The 10,567-nt window shown below is 43.1% G+C and overlaps 1 protein-coding gene across 1 annotated transcript; it reads right to left on the minus strand.

Annotated features, from left to right (window-relative positions):
- Nucleotides 1-5,766: 5,766 nt before the first annotated feature.
- Nucleotides 5,767-10,046, minus strand: LOC149285389 (hyaluronidase-1-like). Its single transcript, XM_089495340.1, has 4 exons — nt 9,993-10,046; nt 9,002-9,892; nt 6,735-6,824; nt 5,767-6,099 (listed from the first exon to the last, which is right to left on the minus strand). The coding sequence occupies exons 1-4, from the start codon at nt 10,044-10,046 to the stop codon at nt 5,767-5,769; spliced, it is 1,368 nt and encodes a 455-aa protein (XP_089351466.1).
- Nucleotides 10,047-10,567: the final 521 nt, after the last annotated feature.

Consider the following 10,567-nt stretch of genomic DNA (forward strand, 5'->3'; position numbering starts at 1 on the left):
TTGCCTGCGCATGTACATGTTGCATAACAAGGAATAAAGCATTTAAAACACTGTATTTTTTTCTTCTTGCTGGCAAACATATAGCTATTTTCCTGGAAACTCTCTAAGTCAGGGGTTCTCAAACTGCGGCCCTCCAGCTGCTGCAGGACTACATCTCCCATAATGCTCCTTCAGCTAAGGGGCTGGCTGAGGAGTATGGGAGATGTAGTCCTGCAGCAGCTGGAGGGCCGCAGTTTGAGAACCCCTGCTCTAAGTGAAGCGCCTCTTCTCCGGGAAGCACAGGGAAACTCCGGGTCATGGGAGGGGGGTTGTGGCACACCCCAATCACGTGACATCAATGGGACCGCCCACTTATATGAGCAGGACCGCCCACTTATGAGCAGGACCGCCCACTTACATCAGCAGAACCGCCTGCGACCGGTAGCCATTCTCCACATACATATTTTCCAGAGGGCCGTATACATGCTTTACATTTTTTACTTATATAGAAGGGCTAAGCGGCACTTTTTTAATATATATATTTATTTTTTGTTTGTGGTGCAGTATGGCTTGAGATCCCTTTGGGATCTCTCATACATTTTTTATATCTTGGCACATCACAGGCTCCTAATTTATTTTATTTAATTTTTTAATTTCATTTAGATTTAATTTTTCCCCTTTTTGTTCTTCATTTTTTGGAAGGGGAGAACATATTTTTCTCTCTCTCCACCTCCTGATCTGTTTGTGTTAATCACACTGTGATCAGCAAGCAGGGCCCCAAAGTAATTGCGATCAGCCAGCAGAGGGCGCAAAAGGAGAGCCCAACAACATTTTCTCACGAGGCGCTACGGTCCTCAGGTGAACTTTTGGTGGGCTTCAGCATTGACACATAACAGAAGGAAATGCCCGATCTTGCGATCAGGCATTCTTTGAACAATGGTGTACCGGCGCTCATCACAAACGATCAGATGGCAGGAAGCCATCGATGCTGCGTTCTGCCGACAGGGTAGACTCCAGGCTGTCACTGTATCTGCTTTTAAATGTGCCAATGAGACTTCTGCGTACAAACTCTCGCCTCTACCTTTATAAAATAAATGAGACATCAAGATTAGATAAACCAACAGAGCTAAAACACAAACCTATAGCAAACATACAGCTTTCCGGAAACGGCTGTTCCCCTAAATATAATGATTTGCATGGAAGATGTTTTAGGGTCATATACATAAAACGTAATATATGTAAAGACAACACGGTTTAAGAGGCAGGGGGGATTTATTTATATAGGTATTTACTGAGAGATGAAACATTTTATTGTGAAGGGCCAATGTTGGTTAGTTTTTCCTGCAGCAAGGGCCGTGTTGGCTGAGCATAAACCTCTTCATATTTGATACGCTTATAAAGAAAACACTTATAATGCACAAATAATGTTTATGGTTTTAATAAATACGTTTAAAATGACTTGTCTTACTTGTTATTTTACCTATATAGCACTGACAGTTTACGCAGCGCTTCTTACAGTCCTTACATTGAGTATAACTAGAACTGAAGAGAAACTGATACATTAGGTAAAGAGGGCCCTGCGCACAAGCTTACAATCTAGAGGATATGGGAAATGTGATTCAGAATAATTCCTTGTCACACGCCTTCACAGAGGTGCTTTTTCATCCAGAATATCGGCTGCCCACGGAAATCCCGATACTGGGTTTGTAAACTACATGCAGTTCCGTCCTGTCCTTCTTCCTGGGGGTGAGGACTACGTAAAGACACTGGATGTGGAGGGAGTGCAGATGAAGGCAGGGAAGGAGGGACAGGAACACCAGATGAAGGAAAGGAAGGTGCCGGCATGGCGGACGTTGAACAAGGTGCGGTGAAAACAGGAGCTGGTGGAACGAGACATTTTGTGTGTAATAATGAAGAGGGAAGAGGAGGTGGAGGTGGTGGAGATGGAGCAGGAAGAGTTGATGGTTGTGCCGAGGAAGATAAAATATTAGGGGGTGATGGAGACGGAGAAGAAATATTACTATGGTGGGATACAGAAGTAAAGGCTGCAGGAGGTGGAGGTGATGGTGGTGATACAGAAGGAAGTAGAGGTGTGATAACAGATGGTGGTGATACAGAAGGGGGTAGAGGGGGCGCAGAAGGAAATGCTGGGCGTAGGGGTGATCGAGGTTTCTTAATTGAGGTGAAGTCAGTCTTCATCGCACCCTGAAACATTCCCGAAGGCAGCAATGTGCCCAGTGTGCCCATGTTCTGCACAGGCTCGGACAGCGCGTACCCCAGGTGTGCATAGAAGTACTGCTTGTCGTGGGTAGTAAGGTGAAGGTTTCGGAAACCTCTTCTTCTAGCGTAGTTCTCAGTGGCTTCCATCAGCTTCCGCCCGTAACCTTTCCCGCGTAACTCTTCGCTGACCACCACGGACTCAACAAAAAGGCTGTCCGACAGTCCTATCACTTTGCAGAGGCGGACATGGCCGAGGACCGGGCCACCAGAAACTTTGACGAGCACGAGACACACGGGGAAATCATCGCTTGAACGCTCCAACGAGTGCATTCGGGCACCCAGACTTCTGCGCCATGTCTGGTTCAGGAGGTCAGCGCAGGATGCTGTCAGATCGGGGCGCTGGTGCAACGGGACGAGGACGAGATCAGATGGCAAAACCACCCTGAAACAGAGAAAGAATGGTGATTTTCATGGCAGACGGTCGTTTCTGGAAAATGAGCGAAATGAGGGAAGCCAAAGGGGGTTCATTTTATGGTCTATGCCAAATAAAAATATCTACTCTCACCCTGTGTCACATCCGGCACCGCGCGGACTGTACCCAAAGTCACGCACTGCATTGTAGGGGTCGGTTGGCTGATATACAAGCATGGAAGTCGAGAGACTTGTGTAATAAAGAACAAGACATTTTAAAATGCCATATTATATACAATTCCACGATTTAATTAATAAGTTATTTTTTTCTTATAGGGTTATTGCCATTACGCAGGCTTCTCTATATATACATTTGCCCTTATAAGGATATATACCTAGCAGCCAAAAAAACAGCTCATAACACAAACCCATCCAACACGGAGAGCAAGACCCTGAGAGACCCCTAGCTGGACTACAACTCCCCTGCTTACTGAGCGTGGTGGGAGTTGTGGTAGGACATTAGCTGGAAGACACTGTTTCCCAGCCCTGTGGCACAACGTAAAGAGAAAGGCGATCCCACTCCCTGCATGAACTACCGTATGAGGTCGCATATGAGTTAGGTAGGTATTAGCCTCACGAACCCCAAATCACACCCGCACTCACCTCTCTCCTGAAGGGTCCCCCATGTGCTCCTAGGCTCTCTCTTGCCCGTCCAATCAGATTCCAGGATGTCACAGGCCAAACGAAGGTCACCGAGTGCATGCTGGAACCTGTAGTTCTTAGCGCGCCCCCTCCTGGTAAATGTCTGTAAAGCACCCTGTTAAGTTTTACCGGTGTAAAATATTTCGGGACAGTGAAATGGTGTCTCAGAGTGAAAACTTCTATAAACTATATATATGTTACAAGCTGACAAATTCTGTACAGATTTTCAAGGAGGTAACGTGGCATGAGGTCTAAAACTAGAGGTTTAGAGCCTAAGATGTAACATAAGGTTTTACTTCGCTGAAAGGGTATTCCATACATGGAACATCTTTCCAGTAGATATGGCAGAAGTTAATCCAGTGGGTGCTTTACACACATTATCACTGAAACGTTATCGCAGGTATCCTTTTACCTACAGAGGATGTTATTGGTTCCAGCTGGGCCCTCACGCTTTAGAGCCCATTGTTTTCATGGCAGCGTGGGGCATCCTGAAGGTGTTTTTACACATACTTAATACATTTAACGCTAGCCTATCTGCTGTCTATAAACACAAATCTGTCTGGTTTACAGAAACCTAGGTGAGTTCTTGAAATTAGTAGTTAAATCACCCAGCCCACGTTCTCCCCCTTTTATCTTCTTTTGTGTCGGTTAGTTGTCTCGTGTTTGTTTATTAAGATGCATACAAAGATACATACTGGTAGATAAATGGAACAGACACCCAGCAGAAGTGGCAATCACAGTGAAGGAATTTAAACATGGATGGGATAGACATAAAGCTATCCTGTATCTAAGACAAGACCAAGGACTGATTAAGTTCCGAGTCTTTACATCAGGAAAGATGGCCGAATGGTTCTTATTTGCTGTCAAATTTTACATTTCTATGTTGAGAGATGTATTCACCTCTTCAGCCACCCGCTCCGCATTCTCCAACCTCCAAATACTGGGTGCAAGGGTTGCGCTGGTCTGGGTAGCGTGCGCCGTGGGGGATCACAATCTCCCTCTAACTGGACCAACATTAGGGAAGCAGGAGGTCTGTTACTTCATACTTTGGCTTCCGTGCTTTCTAATCACTAAGCGCCGGTGATTAATGCCATATCCCGGGGCTCGGCATCAATTGGCAGCACATAGTGCATAGGCAGCACCAGAGGTTTGGAGTAATAGACCTTGCGCTCCCACGACAGGATGGAAGAGGAAAACGAGAAAGGTAAGAGATGGGGAGAAAGGGGGTAGAGGATAGTGAGAAAAAGGGGGCAGATGATGGGGAAAAGGGGGACTGTAAGGGTAGGCAATGTGTTTGTGTGAATGGAGAAACATCCATGTGTATGGGCAGACATGTATACAGTGTATGTAAGGGCAGTGTAGTTGTGTGTATATGGGTAGTGCATATGTGTGTAAGGGCAGTGTATGTATATGGGCAGTGTATGTGTATATGAACAGGCATTTGTGTAAAGGCAGTATATATATATATATGCTGCCACAAATATATATACACTGCCCTTACAAACTCCTGTCCAAACATACATACATATACTCCCCTTGCACAGGCCTGCCCATACACACACATATTCGCCGCCCATGTATACACATATACACATACACTGTCTTTACACACACATATGCTCTACCCATATAGACAAATACACTGCCCTTACACACGCCAGCCCCTACATTCACACAAGCATAAACGCTGCCCTCACACACCTGCTAATACATACACACATATCTATATGTGTGTATGTATTAGCAGGTGTGTGAGGGCAGCGTTTATGCGTGTGTGAATGTAGGGGCTGGCGTGTGTAGGGAAGTGTATGTGCATATGTGTGTACATGGGCAGTGATTATGTGTATGTTTGGACAGGAGTGTGTAAGGGCAGTGTATGTGTGTGAGGCTGTAGGCTTACAACCAGGTGCACAGGAACAGGGTGGATGAGGGGGCAGCATGATTTTTATTCTGCCCCAGTCAACCATAACTGGTTATGCCACTGCCTGGGCCTACCACCCCTTTCTGCGTTCAGTGGAATTTTAAGGCCCTGGTCCCAAACTGGCTTCCTTATCTTCCTTGGTGATCTGTAGGAGGCAACTTTTAAAAATTGTAAGTGAGAGGAAGGGAGAGAACCTCTGGACAGGAAATTGATCAGATAATGTAAGCTCCGTTACTCCGAGACACATCATTGATTGACAAGGGCAGTGATGGCGACGGTTCCTCTTAGATGCACAAAGCACCTTTGCTACACCAGAACAGAGAATGTGAGGTGTTCTGTATAAGAACTCTTGTTGTAAGCTTTATTGCAATTACAAAAGTCTGCTTTTCTTAAGATATGTTTATTATTTTTGTAGGAATAACAAAAGCACACTTTCAGGCAGATCTATACAAGTATATAGAGAAAGAGGAAAAATACTAAATGGCAATGTATGCCAAGAACGCTGTATTCTCAGATATATATATATGTAGCCTTTAAGTTGACTGAGTCACAACCATGCTTTTTTCAGAGCAATCAGTTCCTTTCCACCCTGAATAGCAGCGACACTGGAAATATGTTGCCATATGTGTGATGTCCTCCTTGGTGCTCTGCCCAGACACAAGAAATCCTTGGCCTACAAGGTTCTTCTTGATAATGAAGCTTCCCGGGTCCAGGTGAAGATAAACCTCAGATGAGCTATCTTTACGTACGCATCGGCCATTCCCTGAACACAAAGCCTTACTGCACAGCATAGCTCCAGTGGTCACATTTACCACGTACATACCCAAGGTGTCATCTATGTAGGATTTCACAGCCAGACAAGACTCCTGAAAACATCAAGATAATGATAAAGATATTTATTATTAAAAAGGGATCAGATCTCTCTGACCCAGATTAACATAGCCATAAACAGAAGAAAGTTATTTAGGTTTGGAAGTGTTCAAAAGTTTTATGGATTTAATTATACACAGAAAAGGGCTTACAATTTATTTCATTGTTTGGGGGTCTTACAAACATTATTTTGGGATATTAAATGACATAAAGTACAAAATGGTTCTTATAAATATATCATCAGGACCAAAGCAACTACAAAAATATCAGAACAAGTAATGGGAATAAAATAGAACGGAATGAAGTCGGATCTGCAAGTAAACGTAGTAATGGCAGAAGCTGCTTTGGTCTGGCTACAGACGTAAATTCTTAGTATTGGGCTATCAAACTTAAGTCCTTGTGGAGGTTTGATAGCCCAGTCACTCAGTGATACACTGTTTCGGTTACACAATTATACAATTCCAAAACATAGGAGATCTAGCTACTGCATCTACAGCTGTTGGCTGTGCGATCCACTAATCAATATAGCCTTTAAGGAGCATCACCCAAGTTGCTAACCACCAGAAAGGAACGTGATAAAGTCAGAGGAGACCTGAATCCTTTTAGTGTTAAATATTCCGTTTTTAGTTACCTTGCTCACACTGTAGTCTGCATTTCCCCAGAGGATGACACCAGCTGTACCCAAAGCTACACTCTGTCCTAATGTCTGGATGAGATCCTCCTGAAGCGAACATACACAATAAAGGTAAATACAAGTCACGGGATGTGTAATACACAACAGTTTTCAGGAAACATTCTAGTTTTTTATGTGGTTAACATACTGTATGTTGTTTAAATAGGTAAGCAGAAATCTTAACTTGGCAAGGACCTGAACTCAGCAAAAAATGTGTTTAGCAATTTCCTACTGAGTTGAGATAAACACTCGATAGCGTTAATCACATTTTGAAAGCGCTTCCTGAGCGCCTTTGACCTGAGTGTGCAATCGTCAGAGAGATTATGGTATCGTTCACATCAACAAACATTTGTTTTGGGTTCTAAATTAGAACAATAATTTACTTACAGCATTTTTGGGGGGCAGAATTCTAATTGTACAGCAATCACCTGAAATGTTCCATAATGACCGCTTAACATTCAAGAGTGATCTTTATAAATATGGCTCATTGCTTGTAAACATAGCAAGCCAAGCAAGTCTGATGCGTCGTCACTCTTTGGACTTTATGCGTGTGATACCATTTGGGAATTAATTCTCTATGAATTGCAGTAAAATGAAGAATGTGAGCTCAAACTAATGAATTTGCTTTATGAAGGACCAACTTATCCCTTCTTCCCCAAGACATTTGTTGGATTTGGCTTCCCATATTGCATAGTAGTTAATGTAGTGAGATAAGGTTTTGTATTTAATGGTAATGCACTAATAAGTCCCTGTTTCGTGAATAAGCCCTATGTCTGACCTCATCATACATCCATCCAAGGTAACTGGCTGAAGCTTTCACATCTCTTTCAGAGAAATTCAGAAGCGGTAGAAGCTAAATACAGTTGGGAAATTTACTTCAGGAAAAACAGGCAGACTAGATGGGCCGAATGGTCCTTCTTTGCTGTCAAATTCTATGTTTCTATCTAGATTTTCAGTATTCAAGGCCAAGTTGGCCGATGTTACAGTTTTTTCACGACCCTGGGTTAACAGAAGTTCTCTGAGTCTTACTGAGATCACACCAGACCTCCCAGATCTCTGGCTCCTTTGCTTTCTCTAGTTTGTGTTGAATGCATCCAGCTGGCTCATATTTATGAGTCAGCGATGAGCCACTCCAGTGCTCCATGAATAAATGTATTATACACTTACCAGTAAAATATCACTGAATGCTCAATACAGTCACTGACCTGACATAGCTTTTGGTATGCAAAGGTGAGGAGAAATCACTTCTATTCTGGAAGTAAGACGAGACCAATGACTGGTTAAGGTCTCTACGCCAGGTAAATTGGGCAGACTAGATGAACCGAAATGGTTCTTATTTGCGGTCAGGTTCTATGTTTCTATGTTTCTATGTTAAATGTCCTATCTGGGACCTACATTCCCTTCTCATGGACTGCCTCTTCTATGTTGTAGCCATCTTCAAAATCTGTACTTTTATTTTGCAAAGTATCATGAAACCTTCCAATTTTAAGAGACTCAAGTGCTATACGGAATGGGGCGATATAATCAATATAACTTTACATGGAGGTGATTTCAAATTGTCTCTTAGTTGGCTGAGCCATCCACACATTGGTTCTTAGCCAGACCCATACATTACATTAAAAAAGAACTCCCACCATCCTGTCCACTATTTTCAAACGAAGAATTAATCATTAAAGGCAATACGTACATTTTTATGTACCTTGGTATTTCACATCTTACCTACCCATGATCTTCTTATACTCGTGAAGCTTTTCCTTTTGAAGCCGAAGATCAGAACACTGCACTGATTACGTTACTCGCAATGTACCAAGCAACGAAATCACGTGAATACAGATGTCACAAATAGCATCTAACACCCATAAACAGTCCGCATAACCCATAAACTATACCATCAATAAAAAAGAACGTGTGAGTTTCTCTTTATGAACCAGTGGTTAAAAAACTAATAATTTGGGCATTGGCACATTGAGTACCCCACTTCAGGCATTTCTAAGCTCTGTTGCCCTCAACCCATGTTCTTCATGAAGCTTTGTTGACTACTACGGGACAGGTGCATCATGGTAAATGGCTGTTGGAACTCACCTGCATGGTTGACATCAAGTGTATGTTATGATGAACCTTTGCCCCTGTTTGATTTATATTCCATCAATTTGTCATTGTATGATATTGTTTGATAGGAAACCAGTGACAATATAAGTTGGTTATACGAAGCATCTCTACCTTACCTGAGTGAGGAAGTCCATGCTGTATGTGTACACAATACGAGCGTAGGGAAGGACAGGTAGTTCCACCCCTCCTGCAAACTTGGAAACTCTGAAGCCTTCCTCAATCCTGTGTTTCACAAACCTTCCAACATACTCTGACATCTTCAAATCCTGCTCCAAGTATATATCCGGAAATAAGGCTCGGCTAGCCCCCCACAACCAGGACAGAAGGTCATTCCTTCGTATTTCTCTTTTTGGGCATTCGCCTGTGTAATTTTGTCTGGTTTTCTTGTAGTTATAGTTATAGCAGCTGGGAAACCCATAAAAACCCCAAAGTCCACCTGGCTTCATCTTACATCCCAACTCCAAAGTTGACTGCATAAATTCCCGAGCAGCGGCTTCAAATTCCAACTTGGCAGCTTTCAATATCTTTTGTTGTGGCCACTCTGGGTATCTTTGTCTCACCAGGTCAGCTGAACGCTCTTTATACACTGTCATTTTATCCCAGTTACGTATCCACAGAGGTCGCCAGTTCTCCCAGTCTACCACAGCTACCCCCTTGAAAAATGGATCAGGTATGGCTGCCTCCAGGTCAACAGAGGCCTTAGCTAGATGGTCTCTTAGGCTGGCATTTTGGGGAAGCCCACCATTAATAGGGTTCTCATCTTCATCAAAATAGGGATAGAGACCTATTTGGGTGTTGTAGAAGATCACTACTTCAGAGCCCAGAAATGAGTAGTTTTGATTCTTCACAATATCAAAGGCTCCCAGGTCAAGAGTCACTCCAAAATGTTCATAACATCTAGCGGTTGGGGCATTCCAAACCGTCACAAATGGTTGACCGTTAAGAACAGGGTCAGCACTGGCAGATGGAAAACATACTAGGAGTGAAAGTGTAACACAAACGATGACCTGAAAGAGATACTTTGGGGACATTATTTCAGGACACATGATGATCTTGTGCCAGGAACAAGACATTTAGAACCTTTGAAGTCGAGGATGTCTAGTTTACCAAATGATCTCTTTCGTGGTCCACAAAGACATTCTCCAACAGATAAATGTCCATGTCCCCAGAAGATCCAAAAAGTTAGCAAGCTGTGTGTCCCGGCCCTCTGTCTGCTCCAGTCTGGTATGAGGTCTGGGAGGGGGATATTATGAACGAGAATAACACATGAACAGAAGGCAGAGTGTGTCCAGCTTCTGTGAAATGTAACTCACGGGTTGCATTGAGATTATTTTCACTGTGAAATTTCCCCTCCCCTGCATTTTATCTCATCCCATTTTCAAATTCTTTCCGCCCTAAACTTTCTCGCTTCCTCTTTTCAGTCTTATGCCTTTAATTGTAACTCTTTCCAGTTATCCGCTCTCACTTCCCAGGGACACCCTCACTGAACATACTCCCCTTTCTATGTTAGTATTTCTCTTGGTATTTCTGTTTATAAGTGAGACGCATACATTTGTGTAATAGCCAATCCATAGGAAATTTTCTGAACCCTCCAGGTTGAACCTCTCTATTATTTAAGACTTTTAAAATTACTTTTTCAAAAGCAGGTCAGATGGCTTTGACACTTAATTAGGGCAGTCCTA

The sequence above is a fragment of the Sceloporus occidentalis genome, unplaced genomic scaffold (assembly GCF_023333645.1).
Source record: "Sceloporus occidentalis isolate IW3139 unplaced genomic scaffold, rSceOcc1.0.p SCAF_79, whole genome shotgun sequence".
In the NCBI taxonomy this organism is placed as follows: domain Eukaryota; kingdom Metazoa; phylum Chordata; class Lepidosauria; order Squamata; family Phrynosomatidae; genus Sceloporus; species Sceloporus occidentalis.